This window comes from Macaca mulatta, chromosome 7, assembly GCF_049350105.2.
Source record: "Macaca mulatta isolate MMU2019108-1 chromosome 7, T2T-MMU8v2.0, whole genome shotgun sequence".
Taxonomy (NCBI): Eukaryota; Metazoa; Chordata; class Mammalia; order Primates; family Cercopithecidae; genus Macaca; species Macaca mulatta.
In genome coordinates, this window is record NC_133412.1 from 142,558,895 (window position 1) to 142,585,834 (window position 26,940).

At 40.2% G+C, this 26,940-nt stretch overlaps 2 protein-coding genes across 15 annotated transcripts in view; one reads left to right on the forward strand and one right to left on the reverse strand.

Annotated features, from left to right (window-relative positions):
- Positions 1-5,877: 5,877 nt before the first annotated feature.
- On the reverse strand, positions 5,878-24,150 carry ERH (ERH mRNA splicing and mitosis factor). The gene is given in 4 exon segments (NM_001260564.1): positions 5,878-6,369; positions 13,085-13,205; positions 20,706-20,793; positions 24,107-24,150. Coding segments are annotated over 4 exon segments (315 nt in total). The 5' UTR covers positions 24,110-24,150; the 3' UTR covers positions 5,878-6,266.
- SLC39A9 (solute carrier family 39 member 9) overlaps positions 24,112-26,940 on the forward strand; it is a 64,350-nt gene continuing 61,521 nt past the window's right edge. For 8 of the 14 annotated variants that reach the window (XR_013395195.1, XR_013395193.1, XR_013395194.1 and 5 more), the window contains exon 1: positions 24,572-25,341. Coding sequence is in view for 4 of the 14 variants with exons in the window: in XM_001109283.5 (XP_001109283.1) it covers positions 25,246-25,341 (96 nt within the window). In the remaining 10 variants the exon portion in view is untranslated. 14 annotated transcript variants of the gene reach the window in all.

Consider the following 26,940-nt stretch of genomic DNA (forward strand, 5'->3'; position numbering starts at 1 on the left):
TACTTACCTATGATTCCTTGTCAACTTAACAGTCCTCCAGCATTCCCTCCCATAAAAAATGTTATATTGCTCCATGTACTAAAGTTGATGCTCTTCTCTATCCCTACTGCCTAAGATCATTCTTGTTCAACTTTGTAGCCATTTATGTGCCTTGCACTGTTTAGTCAGATTCTATCACTATTTACCGTTCACCTACCATATACCAGGCATTTTCCTATGCTACCTCATGAAAAGCAGTATCATGTAGGATGTCTTGCTAGTCAAAGTGTGGTTACCTGGAAGTTTGTTAAAATTGTATACTGAGTCCACCACAGACCAACCAAATAAAAATCTGCGAGATACTCAGGTGTGCAACATTTTGAACAGTACTGGTATACTGCACATTAGAATGTCCTGAGGTTTTTAATTCATGTATTTTGAAGTTCTGTCATTGAGTGATGTGTTAGTCTGTTTTCTGTTGCCATAACAGAATACTTACTGGGTAATTCTTACAAACAATAGAAACTTATTTGGCTTACAATTCTGGAGCCTGGAAGTCCAAGAGCATAGCAATGGCACCTTGCAGGGGCCTTCGTGTCATCCCATGGTGGAAGGCAGAAAGCAAGAAAGAGAGCAAGAAAGAGAGCAAAGGGGACTGAATTCGCTTTTATGACAAGACCACTCATGATAACTCACTCACTCCTGCGGAAATGACATTAATCTATTCACAAGGCTCATACCCTCATGACCTAGTCACCTCTTATTAGGCCTTACCTCCAACTCTGTTGAATGTGGGATTAAGTTTCCAACACATCAACTTTGGGAGACACATTCAAACCATAGCAGGTGCATATATTTCTAGGACTGTTATGTCTCTTGATGAAGTTACACTTTTATCATTACAAAGCATCCCCCTTCTTCTCTGGTATTATTCCTTGTTATAAAGTCTCCTTGCCTTATATTAAGTATGGCCACTCCTGCTTCTAATGCTTAGTGTTTGCATGACATATTTTCCTCATCCTTTTCACTTTTATCCTGTCTTAACATGTAAAGTGAATTTCTTATAGACTACATATAGTGGTGCCTTGCTTCATGATCCAGTCTGACAATCCTAGTCTTTTCGTTGATGTGTTTAGACCATTTATATTTAATGAAATTATTAGTGACTGAGTCTGAATTTACCATATTGCTATTTGTTATCTATTTTCCCACCTGTTCTTTGTTCTGGGGTCCTGGCACAGAGTAGATACTCCACAACAAAAGCCTATAGATGAAGGTGAGAGTTAGCATTACCATGGCAACTCCTCCAACCCCAGGTTTCCACATTATCCTGATATCCTACCTTCTTTTGGATTCTTTTTTTTTTTTTTTTTTTTTTTTAATCATTTCTCTAGGGTTTACAAATAGAGATCTTTATTTTATTGTGAGGCAAGTTCTCACTCTGTTGCCCATGCTGGAGTGCAATCATAGCTCACTGCTGTGAACTTCTGGGCCTGAGTGGTCCTCCTGCCTCAGTCTCCTGAGTAGTTAGGACTACAGGCACATGCCACCACATCTGGCTAATTTTTAAATTTTTATTTCGTAGAGACAGGGTCTTGCTATGTTGCTGAAGTGCAGTCTAGAATTCCTGGTATCAAGTGATCCTCCTGCCTTGGCCTCCCAAAGTGCTGAGATTATTGGCATTAACCATCATGCTTGGCCCTCAAATAGACATCTTTAACTTTTCAGTCTACCTTCAACATTAAAAAACATTTCAACCATGTATTCCATTTCTCCCATTGTCCTTTACACTATTGTTGTCATACTTTTTACTTTTGAGATACTGTCTCACTCTGCTATCCAGGCTGGAGTACGGTGACATGATCACAGCTCACTGCAGCCTCCAACTCCTGGGCTCAAAGTGATCCTCCTGCCTTGGCCTCCCAAACTGCGGGGATTACAGGTGTGAGCCCCCACACCTGGCCTAAGATCCATTTTTAAACTTTGCTATGGTAAGTCTATAGTAGCCTTAAGGGACCATTGGTCTTATTACAAAAGTATAACACTTTTGGAGGCTTCAGTGAATCCCTTGGTGACACAGGACTCTAGTGGTCAGATTATGTTTCCTCATCCTGTATGAGCTCTGAGAATTGTTCTGACTCCCCATTCTATGCCCAGCCTCCTTTCCTCCAAGATAGTAACTCATTTTACCCATTTAATGAGTTAAGAACATTTAACACAAACCCTTTCAACTTTCCATGTCACTTTTTCTTCTAAGGTTAATCATTCCATCAGTATCCTGTTTAGTAATACATTGCACCGTTATGTTTCTTCAGGAACAGAGGTAGAAAGTTAACCCAAGGTAACCACTTAGGGGCCATGCTTCTCATAAGCAATCTGGTCTAGTAATACACTGCACTATTATGTAACACACTGACTCGCGGTCAACTTGGGTTAACATTGTAGCTCTGTTCCTGAGGAAACACAATGGTGCAGTGTATTACTAGACAAGACTGTTTATGAGAAACATGGCCCCTACAAGGCATATTATACCTAGACTGGGAGAAACAACGAATACCTGATGGGAAGACAGGGCCTTGTGTTTCTCTGAATACAATGACTCTTGTAAATGGGGCATGTTCCTTGCAGGGACCTAGAAACTATGTCCATGAAGCTATTACAAGAGTTAGTGGCTCCTGTTGTACATGAAGCTTCTAAGTTGGAGTAGCTCTTGCACTTACCTAAGTCTTATCTCCTTCTTCTGAGCTACTGTGCGTTTCCGTGTGTTTGGGGGATAGTACTTGGATGGCTCTGTGAACTGCCATGAGGACTTCTCCCATGGAAGAGAAACCCTTGATGATGCTGGGCGCGCAAGCTGTTTTCTTTTGATTAAATTGGTGCCAAGTGTGACCTCTTCAGGTCTTGTGAATCCAAATATTTGATTGAGCCTAAAAAGGTCCCTTTGACAAGAATTAGAGGTCCATTATTTAGCATAGCTATTCATATTATCAGGCTCCCCTTCAAGGTTTTTGAGGTTAAAACCTTGTCTTTTTCATCTAGCAAAATTTTGGTATTGCTTTGTGATCTGGGTGAATCACTTAGGCAATCTAAATCTTTTTTTTTTTTTTTTTTTTTACCATTAATATATAATTATTTCCTATCTCAAAGGGTTGCTGTGATGATAAAGATGTAGAAATATTTCCTAGGCAGTAAAATGCTAGGTCTAAGTGTCAATACTAGTATCATTATGCTAACATATAAATTAATATTTCTTCTAATAGTATCCCTAAGTTGGGTGCAGTGGTTCATGCCTGGAATCCCAACACTTTGGGAGGCCAAGGAGGGTGGATCACTTGAGTCCAGGATCTCAAGACCAGCCTGGGCAACGTAAGGAGACCCCATCTCTACAAAAAATAATTTAAATAATTAGCTGGCCATGGTGGTGTGCACCTGTAATCCCAGCTACACGGGAGGCTAAGGTGGATCACCTGAGCCTGGGAGATTGAGGCTGCAGTGAGGCGTGATCGCACCACTGCACTACAGCCTGGGTGACAGAGTGAGACTGTCTCAAAAAATAAAAAATAAATAATAATAAAATGAACATGAACATAAAGGTATCCCTACAAATATAGTAACATTTATTAATCAATTTATGTATTAATCTTGATTTTCATTCCAACCTTCAAATGATTAGTTAAAACAATTTGATAAAGCAAGACCATCCTGATGTAAAGTTGACATCATACTAAGAAAACTACCCTGTCCTCTTTCCCCCAACCCAGCCTGGTCTGCTTTTAGCACAGTACAAAATTATTTGCTCATCCCTTAAGTCATTCTCTTGCTGAAAGTAAAAAAGTTCACTACTACTTCTATCCCAACAATGGGAGGTAAGACATATAACCTGTTTAAGCATTTAGTGAGTTGCTGGAAATATTTTAAGCCAGAGAACTGGAAGGGAAATGAGATCATTGAACTCTCCTTTTTATACTCCTGGGACCTCTTAAATCAAGCACTAAAGGACAGAAATGGCCATTATCAAGAAATATTTTAGAAATTCTCAGGTATATAAATTTAGATTATAAATTTGGATTAGAGAATCGGGAATTTTATAATCTGTCTGGTAGGTTTCACCTTTATGTAGCAGTATAAAATATCACTTAATAAGCAGAAATCAAACCTGTTTTACTTGTGGTTGGGGAAAGGCCAATCAACACTCTAAATCTAACACAAGGACAGTGGTTGTACCTAGGCCAAACCACAGAAACTTTCATTGCACATGTCACCTTCACAAAAAGGCTACTTTAGGCTCTTTCTTTGTATATTTTGGGACATAGACAAATGTATATTTCTCTGTATTTATTTCAGTTCTATTCTTCCTTAAGCTTTTAATGATTCCAAACACTGCTCCCCTTCTTTTAGTTCTCATCACCCAACCTCTAGGACCCAGATACTTTCTCACATTCTTTCTCATTTTCCTCGAAGCCCAACACCAGAAATGGTACTACATCTGAGAATCAAGGGATCTCATTCCCTTCAGATCTGCTCCAGAGAATTAAAAAAATAAAAAATAAAAATAAAAATAAATGAAGCCAAAGATCCTCTATTTGTTAAAGAAATCAAACTATTTTAGCACAACAGGCCAAATGAGAAACAGGACAATCAGATTACTTTTGGAGCTATTTCTTTTTCTGTGAGATTATTTTATTTATTTGTTTTGAGACAGAGTCTCTTTCTGTCACCCAGGCTGGAGTGCAGTGGTACGATCTCGGCTCACTCACTGCAACCTCTGCCTCCCTGGTTCAAGGGATTCTCCTGCTCAGCCTCCTAAGTAGCTGGGACAGTAGAAGCATGAGCCATCATGCCCGGCTAATTTTCGTATTTTTAGTGGAGACAGGGTTTCACCATGCTGGTCCGGCTCATCTCAAACTCCTGACTTCAAGTGATCTGCCCACCTCAACCTCCCAAAGTGCTGGGATTACAGGCGTGAGCCACTACGCCCAGCCTATTTTAGCTTTAAAATTTGGTTGGTTTCACAGTGAAACATTAACTACAACTACACTTAATTTTGTCAGGTACCCTAAAATTGTAATAATCTCTTGGTACAGTGGTAACATTTCATTAACCAGGTTATTCTATAGAAAAACTGAGCACACATGAGTATGTTCTAGGTAAAATTTTGTCTTGCATAAAACAACAAAATAGTTAAGGCCCTAATGTGCAAGTAGAGGCAGGAACACAGGGATATTAGACCAATCATGAGCCTTCCAAAAAACTTTCAATCTTATGCTGTGTCAAGATATCACTGGCTGTTGGTAAAGTGACAATGGCAGAATCAGAGAGTGCTCATGTACTTGCTGATTGAAAGTACACGATTGACATGATTGAAGTACACTCCAGCCTGGGTATGGAGTGAGACTGTCTCAAAAAAAACAACAACAAAAAAAGAGACAAGACTATCTTATACTTTTTTGTGGTTTTTCCCTTGCCCTTACAGCTTCTCTACAGTAGTGGGTAACTAGTATCCAACTAAAGGCTCTGAAAAGGGCACAAAGACCTCCTAGAAAGAATACTTGATTTGATTAACACTAAGAAGTTCATCTGTCTGCTGCTGCTGCAGACAAGCTATATCACCAGAAAGTCATTTATAATGTTTGCATCAATAGTAGGTACAAACCTTGGAGCTATAATTAAGATTCATTTAATTATGCTGGAAAAGTGAGGTAAAAGTATATTAGCTTCACATAAATCACAGCAAAATGTGTTGCACACTACTTAAACTTTCTTCAAATTCTTTGTGTAGCAGCTATTGGTTTTTACACTTACAATGAAAAAATGCTTTGCAAGAAAATTCAATGTTCAAAGACAAAAAAAAAAAAAAAGCACTCAGGGAGAAAATATAACTAAAGGACATTTATTTATTTTTACCAAGACTTTATCTTGAGGACATGGCTAAACTGCATTTCCACCCCCCACCCCATCTTGAAGAAGGGTTAGTACATGAATGTTATAAAGTAGATACGAACAGTTGAAGGACTGGAACCAACATTAACTGACGAAGAACAACTTTCATCTAAATCATCATAAAAATGTTTAAGTAAAAAAAAAAAAAGAAAAGAAAAGAAAAAAAGAGGGGGTAACGGGGGTTTCCGATTGAACAAGATCCTCACATTTCATCCAATACAGTCAATCTTGGCTAGAGTATAACAAAGTGGAAACAGGATTACTATGATACAAAACTTCCACTACAGCACGCTGTACACACCTGTGTTCCAAGCCCACCCCAACCCCCCCCCATGCTTCCAACACAATTATTTCCCAGCCTGTTGGGCCTGCCGACGAAGGAGCACGTAGATCTTCTCTTTAATCCAGTCTTTGTTATAAGGCTGGTATGTCTGGGTATCAGCTCGGTAACTGAGGAGAGAAAAAGAATAAGCAAAGTCACAGTGGTCAATCACTGTCAGGTGTTTAAATCCCCAAATTATAACTGCCCAATGATGGCACAGATGTGCACATTTCCAAAACTGAACTTAATGAAAAGCTGAAAGAGCTACTTCCACAGCCGTTGAATTTTAAGTGACATGAACTTCGTATCACCTAGTACAATCTTACAGTGGAAAAAGAAAATATGACTTAGAACTTTTAAGCTAAACGCCCAATATGTTACATACCTACTTCTTCACAGAGTATGACCAGAAACCATGTGTTCTGTCTCCTACATAGTTTCTATTTTTATGGTTCCTTTAGTGATTAAAAAACAACAACAAAAAAATTGGCCAGGCGCAGTGGCTCATGCCTGTAATCCCAGCACTTTGGGAGGCCAAGGCAGCTGGATCACTTGAGGTCAGGAGCTCAAGATCAGCCTGGCCAACATGGTAAAACCTTGCCTCTACTAAAGTACAAAAATTAGCTGGGCATGGTGGCACGCATCTGTAGTTCTGGCTACTCGGGAGGCTGAGGCAAGAGAATTGCTTCAACCAGTGGAGGTTGCAGTGAGCCGAGATCGTGCCATGGCACTCCCACGAGTGAGACTCCATTTCAAAAAAACAAAAACAAAAACAAACAAAAAAACAAAGAAACAAAAAACACTAGAACAAACTTTAGATTCGCAAAGTTTATTCTGAGTTAACTAAAAAAACCTTTAAAAAACATGTACTGGCAACAAAGATTTCTTGCTGATTTCCCTCCCCCTGTAAAGTATTAAGGAAATCTTAAACCTATATTTTAGGATTTGCTTTTTAAAATAAATAATGCTAGAGGCCTATGGAGAAGAATTATCAGGAGACATAGTGAGCTCCAAAATATCTCTAATCAGAAGGGTAAGGAGTACACAGACTAGCATTAGCAGTAAAACTCCAATGAGACTGTGAGTAGTATCTAGTAAGATGTCACAGAGTACTGGGGTTGCTTTAAATTCTTACCTGAATTAACTCATTCTTACAACCCTGTGAGTAGGTACAATTATCCCTGCTCCCCGCCCACCTCCTTTTTTTTGAGACAGAGTCTCATTCTGTCACTCAGTCTGGAGTGCAGTGGTACCATCTTGGCTCACTGCAACCTCTGCCACCTGGGTTTTCATGATTCTCCTGCCTCAGCCTCCTGAGTAGGTAAGACTATAGGCGTGTGCCACCACGTCCGGCTAATTTTTTGTATTTTTAGTAGAGACGAGGTTTCACTATGTTGGCCAGGCTGGTCTTGAACTCCTGACCTCAAGTGATCCAGCCGCCTCGGCCTCCCAAAGTGCTGGGATTACAGACGTGAGCCACTGCACCTGGCCCCCTTTTTCATAAATGAGAAACCAAGGCTTTAAAAGTGAAGCAACTTATTCGCTAGGTAATGCTGGACTGGAGGTAGATTTTAAATACTCCTGACTCCGGAGTCCTCACTGTTAATCACTAAGTTAGAAACCTAAACTACAATTTTTGACAAAGGAAATAAATTCCAAAGTAGGAATGCTTTATACAATTAACATCATATTCTTCCTCTGAACAGTATGGTCACAATCTGGTTTATTAAAAATGTACAAGATTTCCATTTTTAAAAATGCTTAACCAAATTAAAAAATTATAAAATGTAATTTTTTCTGAAAACTCTGTCCATGCTTCCTAATTAAATAAGCTCTAAGCTAGTCTACTGCAAAATGTGGCAGACTATAACGTTTATATTAACACTGGAAAAGAACTTAAAAAGGAATAAAATTTCTCACAATTATCATATCTGGGTGGGACAGGCTTTGTTTATACCATTCCCCCCCAACAAAAATCACTCTGGTTTGTGAACATTTAGGAATCCATCAACTTGCATGCAATTTTCCAACTCATCAAATAGTAGGCTGGGTGCCAGCGGCTCATGCCTGTAATCCCAGCACTTTGGGAGGCCAAAGCCGGCGGGTCACTATGTCAAGAGGTCAAGACCATCCTGGCCAACATTGTGAAACCCTGTCTCTACTAAAAAAAAATACAAAAATTAGCTGGGCATGGTGGCGTGCACCTGTAGTCCCAGCTATTCGGGAGGCTGGCAGGACAATCGCTTGAACCCAGGAGGCGGGGGTTGCAGTGAGCCGACATGGCACCACTGCACTCCAGCCTGGGCGACAGTGCGAGACTCTATCTCCAAAATGAAAAAAAAAAAAAAAGAAAAAAAGAAAAGTAATAATGCCTTCTTTATGGAAAGCTGTGTGGTTGATGGCTGTTAACCGGTACTGGAAAATGAGACAATTAAATGTTACATACTTTAATAAAATGCCTAGTCATTGGCACAGATGAATCTTTTAACCTATTGTTATGGTCAATGAATGTAAGTTTATATAAGAACAGAGGCTGTGGGTCTGGGCAGTGAAATCAGCAGCGTCTTCAGTGATACCAACTTCTCTTACTGATCAGGAATACCTCTCGTCATTACAATAACTGACGGTGAAAATGTCCTTTGTCTCTAAGCAAACAAGAACATACTGCATCATCAAAAGGATATTATTTTCATCTTACAAAAAGCTTTTTTAAAAAACATACAGATCAGAAAACTGAAAAACTTTGACTCTGACTTTAAGTATACGAAATACAAATTTTCCATGCCTACATTTTATTATTAATACATGGTCAGTTTGCTCTGGGTTTAGCCATGTCACAAAGTAGATTCTTATTAATTCCATTTCCACACAAACTGTTAAAAAAAAATTACTTAAAAAAAGTCCTATGTTACTGCCATGTCAATTTAATAGAAGCAATGAGCACACAACCATCTACAAACCAAAAATGGACCCAGTCTCTGGTCTGAGGAGTAACGGCCCAAATCTTAGTCCTTGATGAAACAGAGGAGAGGACATGCTGTTACAGGATGTGCTGTGGCAGTGGGTGACCTCTTTGGAAACAATACCTGATTTCTTCTGAACATTCAAATAACAAAAAGGACATAACCAAAGTCACCTGGGAAAAGTAGTTTTAAGTCCTAAATTTGATTCTGAAAGTTTTTCAGAGGCCAAAAAGTTTTCAACATTAGAAACAAACATAAATAGTTACAGGTTTTCAAGCTATGATAATTTATGGTTTTTAACAGTCTCTCTGAAACTATTAAAAGTCATAAATTATCATTAACCTCTCTTCTATATTTCTGGAACAACTGTAGGTGGGAAGAATTATCTAGGTAATAAAGCTTCCCCCCTATTTTGCTTTAATATAGCAAATACTGTATTAAAAATCAGTTTAGTATGCTAGATATGGTTTCTAGTTTACATTTTAAAGTCCATACAGCCAGGCACAGTTGCTCATGCCTGTAATCTCACCCCTTGGGGAGGCTGAGGGAGCAGGATCACTTAAGCCCAGGAGTTTGAGACCAGCCTGGGTAACAAGACCCTGTTTCTAAATTTTTCTTTTTATAAAGTCTAGTACAAAGTTAGAAAAGTTATGTTCTGTCATTAATGACATACTTTTACGTTATTAACATGTTACTTATAACTGTTTTACTCTGTTCAGTTTTCATACTGTTGAAAAAACCTGAACGCCTTTTAAATCTCACTTGAAATTTATAATTTATCTCACTTGTAGAAATTAAAATTCATATCATTCTACTCCTGGCAAATTTAAAAAACATGCTTGTAATTAAAAATAAAACTCTATCCTGACTTCTTCGATCTAGTTGAAAAGGGAGTTGCGGCATGTCTAATAATGCTGTGCTCAGCAAGCACTTGATCCTCACAAGGAGTCTTGTGAACTAGATTTGTCTCAATTTCACAAATGAGCAAACTGAAGTTTAGCAATACCAAGTGGCCTTGTCAAAGGAAGCTAGCAAATGGTGGAGACAGGATTCAAACCCAGCTATGTCTAATTCTCCACTCCAGCTAGCTCTTAACCACAGCCTCCCAAGACGAGTAAAACATGATCCTTCATTTCAAGTTTACTTCCCACTTACTGGGAGTAAGTACGACATCCCAAAAGCATCAGGATTAGATCGTGAATGTTTCAGTAAGGTTCTTTTATAAAATCATAAAGACAACCATTAATTTTTAATCAATGCAGAATATAGCTCTGTAATACAAATAAGGGAAATAGAAAATTATCAATAATTTTAGAAAGCTATGCCTCAAACAACATCATGAATGACGTGCATTTATTTATTTATTTATTTTTTTTTTTTGAGACGGAGTCTCGCTCTGTCGCCCAGGCTGGAGTGCAGTGGCCGGATCTCAGCTCACTGCAAGCTCCGCCTCCCGGGTTCACTCCATTCTCCTGCCTCAGCCTCCCGAGTAGCTGGGACTACAGGCGCCCGCCACCTCGCCCGGCTAGTTTTTTGTAGTTTTAGTAGAGACGGGGTTTCACTGTGTTCACCAGGATGGTCTCGATCTCCTGACCTCGTGATCCACCCGTCTCGGCCTCCCAAAGTGCTGGGATTACAGGCTTGAGCCACCGCACCCGGCGACGTGCATTTATATAATCAATATTTACTCAGCCCTAATTATGTACCAGAGATGCAGCAGTGAACACAAACAAAGCAACTTGTTCTTAAATTCTATAAATTAATATACACATTATTGGTAATTTCATATCCAGTGGATGATTCTGTCAACACCTAGGCCTCCCAATTCCATGAACTCTTTTCCTCTAATGATCTCATCTCCTACCATCTGTTGGCCAGATCCCTAGACCCTGTCATTACTAACAACTTCAATTTCCTAATTTCAAGCATGTCATTCTCTGACCACCACTTCCTAACACTCTAATGTGAGCAATCCTTGATCCAGTGGGACCTACAATTAACTTATCTACCTGTTTCCAGCACCTCCTCCTACATACCCAATTAAAGCTCATGGTCATTCAATCCTTGCTGTTATCCTCATATATGCCCTCAACCTTTAGCAACATCTTTACTCTCTACCTACTCCTCACCTGTAACCATCCAGGTGAAAGAGACTAGGATAAAATCCCATGATCACAATGACTGATTTCACTTTAAATCATTATCAGATAGGTACATTGGAGGACACTTAATACATCCCTGAATTAACTGCAGTTCCCTACTTCTTTCACCTTCCTAGCTTATTTCTTACTTTTCCACAAACCTGTAACACCTGTTTCAAATGGTGTCCTTGCTCCCTATCTTTCCGAGATAACTGAAGCATACAGAAGATAATTCCCCCCAGCTCCCAAATTTGCCTGTCCTCCCTTTTTCATGAATGAACTGTCCAAGAACCAATCTGAGCTATCGGGTTCTCCTTCTCTAGTAGATCATCCCATCAGCCTACAAACTTACCATTACTTTCTCCACCTTAAAAAAAGCAATTTCCTTCTCCAGCTACAACCCCATTTTTCTGTTCTTTCAAGCAAAATTCTTTGGGGGAAAAAAAAAAAAGCAAGCCTGTAATAGCCACCTATAAATCCTCTCTTTTCATTCCCTTCCATACACTGAAATCTGTAAGCATTTTTACTCCTGGCACTATACCACAACTGTTTTGGAAGCCATCAAATACTTCCACAGTGTGAAATCCAGAGGTCAATTAAATTCTCAGTCCTTACTTATCTGACCTATCGATGATACGATACACTTCTGCACTGGCTTCCAGGATATCATTGCTCCCTACCTTCCAATCTCCTAAGACTCTCTCCTTCACTCATTCCTCTGCAGCCTCAAAGTCTTCCTTAATGACTTCAAACATGCCAGGCACCCGTACTTCAGGACTTCTACACAAGCTGTCCACCATCCCCTCTGTCTGGTATGTTTTTCCTATGGATGTCTGGATGGCTTAAAGTACCATGCAACATTCATTTGAATGTTCTGAGTGACCAAAGTGAAATGGCTACAACTGGAACACAATGAAGAAGTACACAAAACAAAACTCAAACATTCCAAGGAAATGCATGTTTTGGAGCTTTTGGGGAGACAGCATGGTGCAGCCACATTCCAGGACTGGCTCCAGTGGTGATCCAGGAAGTGCCTATGAGTAAGACTTGTATATTTCTCATCACTGCTCTTTCAACTTCTAGCACAGCACTTGGCATGTAATAAGTATTCAAGTATCTGATGATTGAGTATTGTATCATAAGGTGCTAGTTAAATGAGCTGTATTTACCCTCAATTTCTGTTCATTAATGTAAAAAAGATTAGGTAAGTCTATAGTAATACTTTATGCTACTTGTTAGCAGTTGTCAGAAGCAGATTATCAATACAAACTATAACAAATATGTTAAAAAATCTCATTATTACATACCAAAAAATATATATTTACACAGGGTAAGATTGAAATTAAATTCAATTTCAGCCCTACACATATTTAAGTTTTTGAAATGTCATGAAAAAAAGATAATCTTAGTTTTAATCCCAAACCAATGGCTTTAGGACAAAGACTGTAAAGGAAAAAAAATATTAGGTATAAGGAACAAAGAACAGGGACATGGAACGTCTTAATTAGGATCCTTACTGGATACTAACTATATCAATTAGCAAAGTTCTTTTTTTCTGTGCCTTTGGCTTTATGTTGCCAATCTCTTATTTCTGTAAGAGAAATATTAATTACTATACCCTATGCAAATGCAAAGATCAGTGTCAGGCACATAGTTAGCTCCCAATATCATAAATCACCTCAAAGAGACAGAAAAACAATAGAAAATACAAGATAACAGACATGTTGGCCAATACTTACACCAGGCAGCTGAGGTCTGCCAGATCATCGATGAAATCAAACAACTGACTAATGTCATATGTGATAGAGGGACTGTTGGGATTCATTCTTTTCAGATGTTCTTCATACATTTTACAAACACCTAAGAAAGGATAGGAAAAAAAGCAAAATCTTAAAATCGTATACACTTCTAGATATGAGCAGTGATATATGTTGATATCATATTTACTTTAATAAAGTTGGGCTGGGGAAAAGATGATCGATTGATGGCTTTTGATTATTGCCACTAGCAAATACTTTTTTATTTTATAAATTCACCAGGTCAGGTGCAGCGGCCTCGCAGTTTAAGACCAGCCTGCCTGGGCAACACAGGGAGACCTCATCTCTACAAAAATTAAAAAATTAGCCAGGCCTGATGGCATGTGCCTGTGGTCCCAGCTACTTGGGAAACTGAGGTGGGAGAATCACTTGGCTGCAGTGAGCCATGATTGCATCACTGCACTCCAGTCTGGGCAGCCGAGAAATTCACCACAATGTTGGTGTAACTATTTTGTGTCTTAATAATAAAATGATTACTTCAAACCATTGGAGCTAAGGGACTTTCAAGACTTGCCATCTGATGGCTCAAACAAATATCACTGTGGGTCTTAACAGGTTTTTCAGTAATTCTTCCTAAAGCCACAGAGCAAAAAAATAAAAAATCCAAAAAAAAAAAATTAAAAATTAAAAATTGGCAACAAGGAAAGAGATTATCCTAACGTGTATTTAAGATCCTGGACTATGGATTCACACAGACTTGAGTTCCAGCTCTGCCCTTGTCAAACCGAGGACAAACAACTCCATTCCCTGAACCACATCTGTCAAACAGAGTTAAGAGTGCCTCTTCATAGAATTGTGAGTTTATTTGAAATAATACATATAAAGCATTAGCACATGAACAAGGATGTAAGTACTGAAATATAATAAAAAAGATAATAAGCAAAATCATTAATAGCAAGCCCACATCACTAATTATAATTAGCTACCGAATACATTATCTATTTAGTTTTTAATCAATGATACTCTCCTTTCTTTTCTTTTTTTTTTTGAGACAAGAGTTTTGCTCTTGTTGCCCAGGCTGGAGTGCAATGATGCGATCTTGGCTCACTGCAACCTCTGCCTCCTGGGTTCAAGCGATTCTCCTGCCTCAGTCCCTCAAGTAGCTGGGATTACAGGCACCTGCCACCACACCCAGCTAATTTTTTGTATTTTTAGTAGAGATGCAGTTTCACCATGTTGGCCAGGCTGGTCTTGAACTCCTGACCTCAGGTGATCAGCCCGCCTCAGCCTCCCAAGGGGCTGGGATTACAGGCGTGAGCCATCGTGCCTGGCCTGATACTCTCCTTTCTTATTCCCACAAAAGGAGAATATACCTTTTCAGTCTACTCCTACTGTCAACTATTTTAAGACTATTATGATGAATAGATAAGTGACATAAATGCCAGTTATCTAGAAAAAACATGTCCTATACTGTATACATAAGCCTTTTATTAGCTTATATATTTTTAACTTTATAAATTTAACTTTATAAATTTCCTAGTAAAAATACTATTCAACCACAGAACTACCAAACAACTATCTTAGGGTTTTTGATTGCTACTGGCATACTACATTGTGATCACAGAATATCACCCATGAGTTACTGAATGGAAAGAAAACAAAAACTAGGAAAATAAATTCATATATCTTAAAAAGGCATTGACCCACAGTTACCATACTTTTTTTTTTTGAGATGGAGTTTTCACTCTTGTTACCCAGGCCAGAGTGCAATGGAGCAATCTTGGCTCACTGCAACCTCTACCTCCTAGGTTCAAGCGATTCTCTTGCCTCAGCCTCAGCCTCCAGAGTAGCTGGGATTACAGGTATACGCCACCAAGCCCGGCTAATTTTTGTATTTTTAGTAGAGATGGGGTTTCACCATGTTGCCCAGGCTGGTCTCAAACTCCTGAGCTCAGGTGATCCACCCGGGTTGGCCTCCCAAAGTGCTGGGATTACAGGCATGAGCCACCACGCCCAGCCTCCATTATACTTAATGGTTAAAGACGAAATGCTTTTCTGCTAAGATTACGAAGAATACCAGAATATTTACTGTTGCTACTTATATTCAACATTGTACTAGAAGTTCTAGCCAGGGCAATTAGGCAAGAAAAAGAGATTACAGGCCTTCAGATTGGAAAGGAAGAAATACAGCTATCATTATTTGCAGATGACATTATCTTGTAGATAGAAAATCCTAAGGAAACAATAAAAATCTATTAGAACTAATAAATGAGTACAGCAAGGTTGTAGGATATACGATCAGTATATGAAAATAAATTCTATTTCTATGGCTTAACAACAAATCTGAAAATAAAATTAAGAAAACTCCACTTATAACAGTATAAAAAAGAGTAAAACTCTTAGAAATAAACCTAACAAAAGAAGTACAAAAAGTGTACACTACACTATAAAATGTCATGGAAAGACTTTTTTTTCCCTTGAGACAACGTTTTATTCTGTTGCTCGGGCTGGAGTGCAGTGGCCCAATTACAGCTCACTGCAGCCTTGACCTCTCAAGTTCAAGTGATCCTCCCAAGGATCTGGGACTACAGGTACGCACCACCATGCCAAGCTAATTTTTGTACTTTTTGGAGAGCAGGGGCTTCATCATGTTGCCCAGGCTGGTCTCAAAACTCCTAGGCTCAAGCAATCCGCTCGCCTTGTCCTCCCAAAGTCTTGGGATGACAGGTATGAGCCACCATGCCATGCTTAATAAACGGAAAGACATTCCACGTTCATGAGTTGGAAGACCTGATGGCAATACTCCCCCAAATGATCTACAGATTCAATGCAATTCCTGTAAAATCCAAGCTGCTTTTGCAGAAGGCAACAATCTAATCCTAAATTTGACACAAAAATGCAGGGGACCCAAGACAGCCAAAATAATCTTGAAAATGAACAACACAGGAGGATTCAAACTTCCCGATTTCAAGACTTACTATGAAACTACTGCAATCAAGACAATATGGTATTGGCATGAGGACAGGTATCTAGATCAATGGAACAGAAATGAGAGCCCAGAAACAAACCCTCGCATTTATGGTCAACCGCTTTTTGACTAGCATGCCAAAACAATTCCACAAAGAACAGTCTTTTCAACAAATGACGCTCAGACAAGTGGATAGTCACATGTGAAAGAATGAACTTGGACACAACCCTACAACAGACCAGAGACTTAAAAGTATAAGACCCATAGAAAAAAATAAAGGCATTAATATTTGTGACCTTGGATAAAGCAATGGTTTCTTAGATATGACACCAAAAGCACAACAAAAAGAAAAATGTGTAAGTTAAAGTTTATAAAAATAAAGAACTTTTGGCTCTAAAAGACACTATTAGGAAAGTGAGAAGACACCACAAACTGGGAGAAAACCTTTATAAAACATCTATCTGATAAAGGACTAGTGTCCAAAAATATACAAAGAACTCCTAAAACTCAACCATAATCAATGAAAAATGGGCAGAAGATGTGGATACCTCAATAAAGATGTAGACAGCAAATAAGCATATGAAAAGATAACATTATATGTCATTAGGGAATTGCAAATTAAAACAATAAGATACCTTAGAATGGCTAAAATCTAAAACACTGACAACACCAAATGCTGGTAACGATGTGGAACAGAAACTCATTCACTGCTAGTGGGAATGCAAAATGGTACTGCCATGTCTGAAGACAGTTCGGCAGTTTCTTACAAAGCTAAACATACTCGTACCACATAATCTAGCAATCACTCTCCTACGTATTTACCCAAATGAGCTGAAAACTTAGGTCTACACAAAAACCTACACATAAATGTTTATAGCAGCTTTATTCGTAATTGCCAAAAAATAGAAGCAAACAAGATGTTCTTCAATAAGTGAATGGAAAACCAAACTGTAGTACATTCATTCAAGGGAATATTATCCAGCAATAAAAAGAAATGAGCTATACAGCCACACACACAAAAAGAAAGAACCATAAAAGCATACTGCTAGGTCATCCACGCGTGGGGGCTCAAGCCTGTGATCCCCAGACTTTGGGAGGCCAAGGTGGATGGATCACTTGAGGTCAGGAGTTTGAGACCAGCCTGGCCAAAGAGTAAAACCTGTCTCTACTAAAAATACAAAACAACAGGCGTGGTGGCGCAGGCCTGTAATCCCAGCTACTTGGGTGGCTGAGGCAGAAGAATCGCTTGAACCAGGGAGGCAGAGGTTGCAGTGAGCTGAGATTGCATCACAGCACCCCAGCATGGGTGACAGTTTAAAAAAAAAAAAAAAAAAAAAAAAAAAAGCATATTGCTAGGTCAAAGCAGCCAATTTGAAAAGGCTTCATACTCCACTAACTCCAACATGACATTCCAGAAAAGGCAAAACTACAGAGATGGTGAAAAGATCAGGGGTTTGGGGGTGGTGGCAAGGAAGGAGGTATAGGTAGGGCAATGGGGATTTTTGGGAGTGAAATTACTCTGTATGATACAGTAAAAGTAGATACATGTAATTATACATGTCAAAACCCACAGAATGTTCAACACATACAGTAAACCCTAACAAACTGTGAACTTTAGTTAATAATCATCTATCAATATTAATTCATCAATCGCAACAAGTGTAATCAGACTAACAGAAAATACACTAATAGGGGAAACTAAGAAGGGGAAGAAAGAAGGCGTATGCTGGAGCTCTGTACTTTCCAAACAATTTTCCCATAAGCCTAAAACTGCTCTAAAAACATGGTCTTAAATAGTCTTTAACTGCTCTTAAAAAATAGTGAGAGGGGAGGAGAAAAAAGATTCGATCTACAGAAGTTTTTTTCTACCAAAAAAAAAAAAAAAAAAATAGAATAATAAAATTACCATTTGGCAATCACAACATGTGAGAACTTATTTAATAATCATTTTAACTTTTTTTTTGTTTTAGCTTTTTAAATGGGAAATAAATCACCATTTTTAATTTTTAGAATAAGAAAAAGAGCTACTAAGTCATGAAAAGACATGGAGGAAACTTAAATGCACATTGCTAAGTCAAAAAAGCCAGTAAGAAAAAGCCACACACGATAATGGTTCCAACTATATGACATTCTGGAAAAGGCAAAACTATGGAGACAGTGAGAAGAACAATGGTTCCCAGAGGTTGAGGGTGGGATAGGAAGGGATGAATAGGTAGAGCACAAGCAATGTTTAGGGCAGGGCAGTGAAACCATTCTGTGTGACGCTGTAATGGCGGACAAATGACACTGCGCATTTGGGAAAATCCACAGAAATGTAGGACATAAAGAATGAAACCTAGTATAAACTACAGACTTTACTTAATGATAATGTATCAGTAATGAATACTGGTTCATCACTGTTACAAATGTACCACACCAAAGAGATTCATTAAAAATAGGGGAAATCGTGTAGGGGTGAAGAAAGAGAGTAATATGGGAAAACTCTAGTTTCTGTTCAATTTTTCTACAACCCTGAAACTGCCCTAAGAAATAAAGTATATTAATTTTTTTTAAAGTTAGACTTTATTAAAATCAGCAAAAGTTAATAAAGAGTATTGCAGAATCAAACACCAAACATGATAATACAGGTTAGGAAACAATTTGCTAAGAGTTTGCATACAAAATCTACATCAATAGCAAGCAGAAATGTCAGCAGAGAAATGGATCTGAAAAGAGATGAAGAAAAAATGCCATGTTCTTCTTTAAGAATTAGAGTAGACGGCCAGGAGTGGTGGCTCACGCCTGTAATCCTAACACTTTGGGGGGCTGAGGTGGGTGGATCACTTGAGGTCAGTTCGGAACCAGCCTGGTCAACACGGTGAAACCCTGTCTTTACTAAAAATACAAAAATTAGCTGGGTGTGGTGGCACACACCTGTAGTCCCAGCTACTCAGGAGGCTGAGGAAGGAGAATCATTTGAACCTAGGAGGCAGAAGTTGCAGTGAGCTGAGACTGCACCACTGCACTCCAGCCTGGGTGACAGAGTGAGACTCTGTCTCAAAAAACAAAAAGAAACAAAGATAAATGCACTTGTATGTTTACTGCAGTACTATACACAACAGCAAAGTCATGGAATCACCTAAGTGTCCATCAATGGATGACTAGATAAAGGAAATGTGGTGTATGAGTATGCATACATATACATACCATGGATTACTACTCAGCTATTAAAAAAATAAAACCATGTCTTTGTAGCAACATGGATGGAGCTGGAGGTCATTACCTCAAGTGAAGTAACTCAGAAAGTCAAACATCTAATGTTCTCACTTATTAGTGGAGGCTAAATAATGTGTGCACATGGACAGAGTGGAATAACTGACACTGGAGACTAAAGGTGGGAGAAAGGTGAGGGATGAAAAATCACTACTGTGTACAATGTACACCAGGTGATGGTTACACTAAAAACCCAGACTTGGTTGGGCGCGGTGGCTCACACTTGTAATCCCAGAACTTTGGGTGGCTAAGGCACGAGAACTGCTTGAGGCTAGAAGTCTGAGACCAACATGTACAACACAGTGACCCATCTCTATAAAAAAAAGAAACAAAAAATTAGCCAGGTGTGGCAGCAGGTGCCTGTAGTCCCAGCTATTTGGGAGGCTGGCGCAGGAGGACTGCTTGAGCCCAAGAAACTGAGGCTGCAATAGGCCATGATCACCACTGCACCCCAGCCTGGGTGACAGAGCAAGACCCTGTCTCTTAAGGAAAAAAAAAAGGTCCAGACTTTACTACTTTGCAATATATCCATAGAAGACTGCACTTGTATCCCTTAAATCTATTAAAACAACCTATTAAAAACAGACACGCAAGTCTATAGTGCTTGAGTTTAACCAGAATATATAAGGGATACCTGTAAAATATTTCTATACTATAACAAAATAACATGTGACAAATAATAACAGAATATTTATAAAACAAGAAGCTCTGGAAAGTCATTCACTATATACATTAGCTTAAAAAAACAAAACAAAACAAACACCTAATACTTACAGCAAGGAGGATAGTATATACATAATTAACGTTTAAAATGTTCAACAGGCCAAGACTGGTGGATCACTTGAGGTCAGGAGTTCGAGACCAGCCGGGCCAACATGGTGAAACCCTGTCTCTACTAAACACATAAAAAATTAGCTGGCTGTGGTGGCCCATGCCTGTAGTCCCAGCAACTAGGGAGGCCGTGGCACAAGAATCGCTTGAACCTGGGGGGTGGAGGTTGCATGAGCCGCGATTGCATTACTGCACTCCAGTCTGGATGACAGAGCAAGACTGTCTCAAATGATAAATAAACAAACAAATAAATAGGATGTTCAATAATTATGGTCCATCCTAAATATCTGCTTTCCCGCCTAAAATTAGCAATTCAAGAAGTTTGGAGGTTTGGAAGTGATAAAGGCAGGGCCTGGGGTGGATGGACTATTAAAAAAAAAAAAAGAAATTTGGAAGGGGAAAACCCAGTTCCTAAATGAGACATTTTTCTACCCCTTGATTAAAAGGCAGGGCCTGGGGTGGATGGACTATTTAAAAAAAAAAAATTTGGTAGGGGAAAACCCAGTTCCTAAATGAGACATTTTTCTACCCCTTGATTAGTGTTAAACTTACCTTCCATGCATTCATTCACAGATTCGTAGTCAGCATAAGTTCTCCCTTCTGGCCTCTTAGTAGGCTGTACCAGCAAAATGGTGTGAGACTGCAGGGGGGAAACATGATTTCAATATAAGTTTCTATTTGAGAAATTCATAGTATGATAAAAAAAAAAAATCCCCATTTGTAATGCAATAATGATTGCTAGTTATTAAAATGTAATTAGAGAGGCCAGGCATGGCATCCCATGCCTGTAATCCTCATCCTCTGGGAGGCTGAGGGGTGGAAAATCACTTGAGGCCAGAAGCCTGAGACCAGCCTGGGCAACACAGCAAGACCCTGTCTCTAAAAAAATAAAATAAAATTTCCTGGGTGCATGCCTGTTGTCCCAGCACTTTGGAAGTCTAAGGTAGGAGGATTCCTTGAGCCCAGGAGGCTGAGACTGCAGTGCACCATGATCACACCATTGCATCGAAGAGTGAGACCCTATCTCTTAAAAAAAAAAAAAGTAATTAGGATACTTTTCCCACAAAAATATTTATGTCTTAGTCCAAGTGTAGGATCTAGCTGGATTCACAACTCTGCTGTAAGGTCTCCCTAAGTCTCCCAGTCCTACTGTATTTACTGCCTACAAGTTATCAGTATAAGCTACCTTGTCTTCCTTTTACTTTTGTATCTTTTCTTCCCAACTAAATTATAAACCTGCTTAGGTTTTCTGTCTCCAGTGGTCACTTTCCATCTTTAATGCTCTTAAGTCATTAATAAAAACTCAGATGGGCTGATGAAAGGAAACAAAAGGGGAAATAGTGTAATAATCACAAGCATGGTTTCAATTTTTTTTGCCAACCTTAGCATAAGAGCAAAGTCACATTTTATCCAGGGGTTAGACTTAACATTAAAGCAGTAGATAAATTAGCAATATAAACCATCATAAGAATTACCCTTAAAAATCCATTGAACTATTCACCTAGTAGATGACTTGCCTTACTGGGCTTTCTCATACCAAAACCAGGTATTAGAATCACACAGAATGTTAGGTTATCACACTACGAGAAATGTGAAATATGCCCGAAAAATAGCAGACAGACGTGTCTTCCACTTCATGCTCACTGGGGAACATGTTTTTGTTAGTGTTCAGTCACTAACAAGTCAATCTCAGTGTTTCTCAACCTGGGCTCTATTACATTTTGAGCTGGCTGATTCTTTGTGACAAATGTCCCTTAGGGAGCAAAAAATCTCATCCAGCTGAGAATTCACTGGTCTGTTGAAAATATGACCCATCCAATTTTTTGCTACCCGTGTAAGGTTGATTAATTCAATGCAAGTATGATGCAACTCCACTGTAAACCCAGTCCCAAATCAAACTATTCACTTTTTTCCTTCTCTTCTGCTGTACTAGTATTTTTCAGCCAAAAACCAGAAAACAAAAATTTCCTAACAACAGGAACCCTAACTGTTTTGGAATGAAAATAATTTTTTTTTTTTTTTTTTTTTGAGACAGAGTTCTTGTTGCCCAGGCTGGAGTGCAATGGCACGATCTCAGCTCACCACAACCTCTGCTTCCCGGGTTCAAGAGAATCTTCTGCTTCAGCCTCCCAATACCCGGGATTACAGGCATATGCCACCACGCTCGCTAATTTTGTCTTTTTAGTAGAGACAGGGTTTCTCCATGTTGGTCAGGCTGGTCTCGAACTCCTGACCTCAGGTGATCTGCCCGCCTCGGCCTCCCAAAGTGCTGAGATTACAGGCGTGAGCCACTGCGCCCGGCCAAAATGATCAGAATTTTTAACCATCAAATTGGAGCTGAAATAGCTGAATAAACAATGGAAAAATAGTACATTTAACATGACACGCAAAACAAAGGGTTATACTCTTCTCTGCCCATCAATAATTAAATCACTTTGACTAAAAGTTTGAGAGGGTGTGAGATAAAAACGGAACTTGGTGACAAGAGACGAAGGATTAACTCTCACCTATAACCTGAACAGTCAAAGCCTTTGTTAAATCGATTTAAAAGCCACAGAAAGCATTAGATTATTTGTTACACAGAAGTCTTTGTAAGCTAGCTACTCAAAAAGTTTCAATGAGTCATTTGTTAAGAAAAAATAATTTTGTAGAAACCACGTGCATTCTTGCAACAGAGCTTGCCCCTATACACTAGCTATCTCAACTGCTACTATAATTGTATTCCAATTCTAATGCAAATTAAAGGACTAATTTGAAAGCGTAACAATGGAATAAGCTATACAGCATGTTGCTTTTTATATCTAGTCTTAAAATGAACACTGGGCAAAGTTTACTATTTTCAATACTTACTGCCCAAAAACAGGGATTAAAAACCACTAAGAACGTAACATGATACATTTTTAAAAATGTGGTCATTTTTAAATGGCATTGCTTTCCTGCTCAAATTCTTTACAGATTATACCACCTCTCAAGCCAGTTTTGGTCACTTTCTTCGAATTGGAGCTTACTGATCATCCTGGTTGGATTCTAATAGAGCTGGTCTCTGAGCTGAGCCTACTTTTCAGTCTCCAGCCCCAAGAGGATATAAATACAGATAAGAACAGGATCGAGGGCTGAGGGACGCGCCACATGAACTACCTAGAGGTCTCAGAAATAGGAAAAAAAAAAAAAAAAAAAAAAAGGCAGAGCACAGGAAAACGAAAGCTGAGAAAACACTACAAAGTAAATACGACCTCTCCTGGCCCACATGCTGGGTATAGTAAGCTGGATCTGTCAGCTTCGAGAAAAGGTTACACAACCCTGGCCCATTGTTCCTACAGCAGGCTAGAGCATTTGGAGGGAAAAAGCACCATCCCCGGCCGGGACCGGTGGCTCACGCCTGTAATCCCAGCACTTTGGGAGGCCGAGGCGGGTAGACTGCTTGAGGTCAGGAGTTCGAGACCAGCCTGGCCAACATGATGAAACTCCATCTCTACTAAAATACAAAAATTAGCCGGGCGAGGTGGTGGGCGCCTGTAATCCCAGCTTGGGAAGCTGAGGCAGGAGAATTGCTTGAACCCAGGAAGCGGAGGTTGCAGTGAGCCGAGATCACACCACTGTACTCCAGCCTGGGCGATACAGTGAGACTGTCTCAAAAAACAAACCAAAAAAACCACCATTCCTATGCCTCCCTCTACCGAGTAACAATCGGGAGAGAGCTCATCCTCAGGTCCAAGGCACGCCTGACCCGAGCGAGCAGGCGGGCGCGCAACCGCAGGGCGGACTGGCGCTCCGGGGCCTAGAGTCAGGCCTGGCGTCTCTGCGGCGGGAAGAAGGATCCATCCACCAACTGGAGTGGCGGGGAGCATCACGCCGCGCTGCATGGGGCTCGTGGGGAGAGGAAAATGTATAGGGCTGGGGTCGCTCTGGAGGCCGGGGACTCGGACTCGGGTAGCCGCGGGGGCCTTTCTCACCATCGCGCCAAACTCTCTTCGCTGCAGCTGCTGCCGACACCGCCGCCGTTACACGAGCTTAGCCACAACGCCGCTAACAGCCAATCCCCGCGAGAGGAGCCGCCGGAAGTCGTCGAAAATTCAACGCAAAAGAGCCTTTTGGATCATAGAGGCACAGTCACTTCCGGCAGCTAGAGCAGATACTGACTCTGTTTCAGCCATCTTCGATAAAGGCAAAAAGGTAAGTAAGGGAAAGTTTCCGAGCTTTAGGAAGAATTATTTTGTTTCAAGACGCTGTCTTCCGTACTTTCGTTATTAAACATACGGTTCAAGTGAGCACCGGTGTAGACAGTGACATCAGACATCTTTAATTAGCCCTACTCAAAAATGGCGGCAACGTAAGTATCGCGGGCCAGTGGTCGGTTGTAACCCGGAAGTGCCCTTGTAAAGGAGGGGGCGGTTAGACAATCCGGAAGTGGATGGAATGAAGAGGTGCCACTTGGCGGCCATGGCAGCTGTAGTATCGGCGACTCCGGGTCAAGGCCCGGCCGAGTGCAGTACCATGGGCAGCACCGGGTATAGGGCAGAGACAGCTTTGTGTCAACTTTGCTGCTGAACCCCTAGGACCCATCGTTAGAGACCTGCAGGACTCCTTTCCGCATCCCAGGCTCAGAGGACAGTTTGCTGGGACTGGTGGGCTGGTTTCCTCCCGTGGGGGGCGGATCACCTTCGGGGCCGCCTCTTGGAGACAGGGGCGCCTAGGGAACGAACAGGTTCGCTTGAGTCACCCGCCGCCGCGTAAGACGTTGTGCCACTCTCATTCCGACAATCGAAGAAATCGATCATTCGCACATTTTCCCCATTGACTTTTCCCATCTCTGTTAACCCACGAGAATCTAATGACTGGCATCTCAGAACCCAGAGCCTGGGACCCTAGATTGCTGTAAGCTTTCTCTGGTGCTAATATCAGCAACAAGGGTCTGTTTCCGGGTACGTTCAAGAGGAAGGTGCCTCGTGAACACATCTGCTGGTGAGGAGGCCTAAAGAACTGGAAAGCCCACTCTCTTGGAACCACCACACCTGTTGAAAGAACCTAAGCACCTTTTAAAGCCACTGGAAATTTGTTGTCTAGTGGTGGTGGGTGAATAAAGAAGGGCAGAATGGATGATTTCATCTCCATTAGCCTACTGTCTTTGGCTATGTTGGTGGGATGTTACGTGGCTGGAATCATTCCCTTGGCTGTTAATTTCTCAGAGGTAAGAAATTCTCAACTTTCTGTCAGCTGTCGGGATGGCTGTGAGGTAGTAGTTTTAGTTGCAAAGGGAAGCTGCTTCCCTAGTTAACTCTCAAAGCTGAAGGCCTCATTAAGAAAGACTATCTTTTTAAAAAGATACGTAACACTTAATAATAGAAACAAACCTCATATTCAGCAGTGGAATTCTTAACTTAGGGTGGATAGATTTTCCACGGAAGATCCTGGAGTATTCCATAAGCAATTCCCTAGAATCGCTTACAAAAATTTGAGGTTCTGTGCGTTTACCTGGGGAGCGGCACCATAACATTTCTTTTGATTCTCAGAGGTTTCATGGAATCAAGATTCCAGATTGTTATCAAGAAAATAAACAGAGGGCTGGGCGCGGTGGCTCACGCCTGTAATCTCAGCACTTTGGGAGGCTGAGGTGGAAGGATCGCTTGGGCCCAGGAGTTCTAGACCAGCCTGGGCAACGTGGCAAGACCCCGTCCCTATAAAAATTTAAGAATTACCCAAGTGGTGGTGTGCTTCTGTGGTCCCAGCTACTTGGGAGGCTGAAGCAGGAGGATCCCTTGACTGCAGGTAGTTGAGGCTGCAGTGAGCCATGTTTGGGCCACTGCAGTGCAGCCTGGACAGCAGAGTGAGATCGTGTCTCCAAAAAAAAAAAAAAAAAAGAAAAGAAAAGAAAAAGAAAAAAAAGATGGAGAAAGTTACTTGTCCTCATGAACTGAAATCAATATAACTTCTTTTTGAGAAAGTCAAACGCACCTTTCTGAGGAAAGCTGTTTTGTTTTGTTTTTTGGGTGCGTGTACTAGAATGAATGTAAGAAGAAACTAAATTAGATTGTTCTTAACTCACATTTCCTTTTAAAGAAGGGGAGCCTTGGAATTGATATTCTGAAGTTGTTTCAAATCTATTTGCTTAGCAATTAATTTTTTTTTAATATGTTTTGACATTTTCGTTAATTTGATTGGCATTCCTTGAACAAACATTAAGCGAGGGTCCCGGGAATAGTCCCGGGAAGAAGAAGCACTGTTCAATGAACATGCCGATAGGCCCTTTAGGTAGGCATAAATAATTCACGAAGTGCACAGTGTTCAAAGATTTAGGGGAAAATCTACTACAAGATTTCATGAGTTTGTCCTAGAGTTCAGCAGTAAAATAGGCCCTAGTTTCAATGCCATTCCTGAAAGTACTTTCAAAGGAGGCCTGAAGTAAAAAGGAGAAGTATAAATGAAACATTAAGTACACCTTGAAGAAACCTGAGGAAGAGGAGACATTACAGGTGAAAATAGCCCGTGGGTGGGAAAGAAGGTGGGACAAGGTGTTGTCAGTTTGAGGAAAAGTAAAGCCCATAGCCAGATGGAACAGAGGCTTAAATTGTTGCTGCTCTTTTTCTGTTTCCTTTTTAATCTGTACCCCTCCGCATCCTATGATAGCATTTTAAAAAATTATGTGCATTACCTAACCTCACTGAAAAAACTCAAGCTCGGTGCGTTGGCGCGCGCCTATAGTCGTAGCTACTCAAGAGGATAAGGTGGGAGGATTGCTTGAACCCAGGAGTTGGCCTGGGCAACATTGAGACTCCTTCTCTTAAAAAAA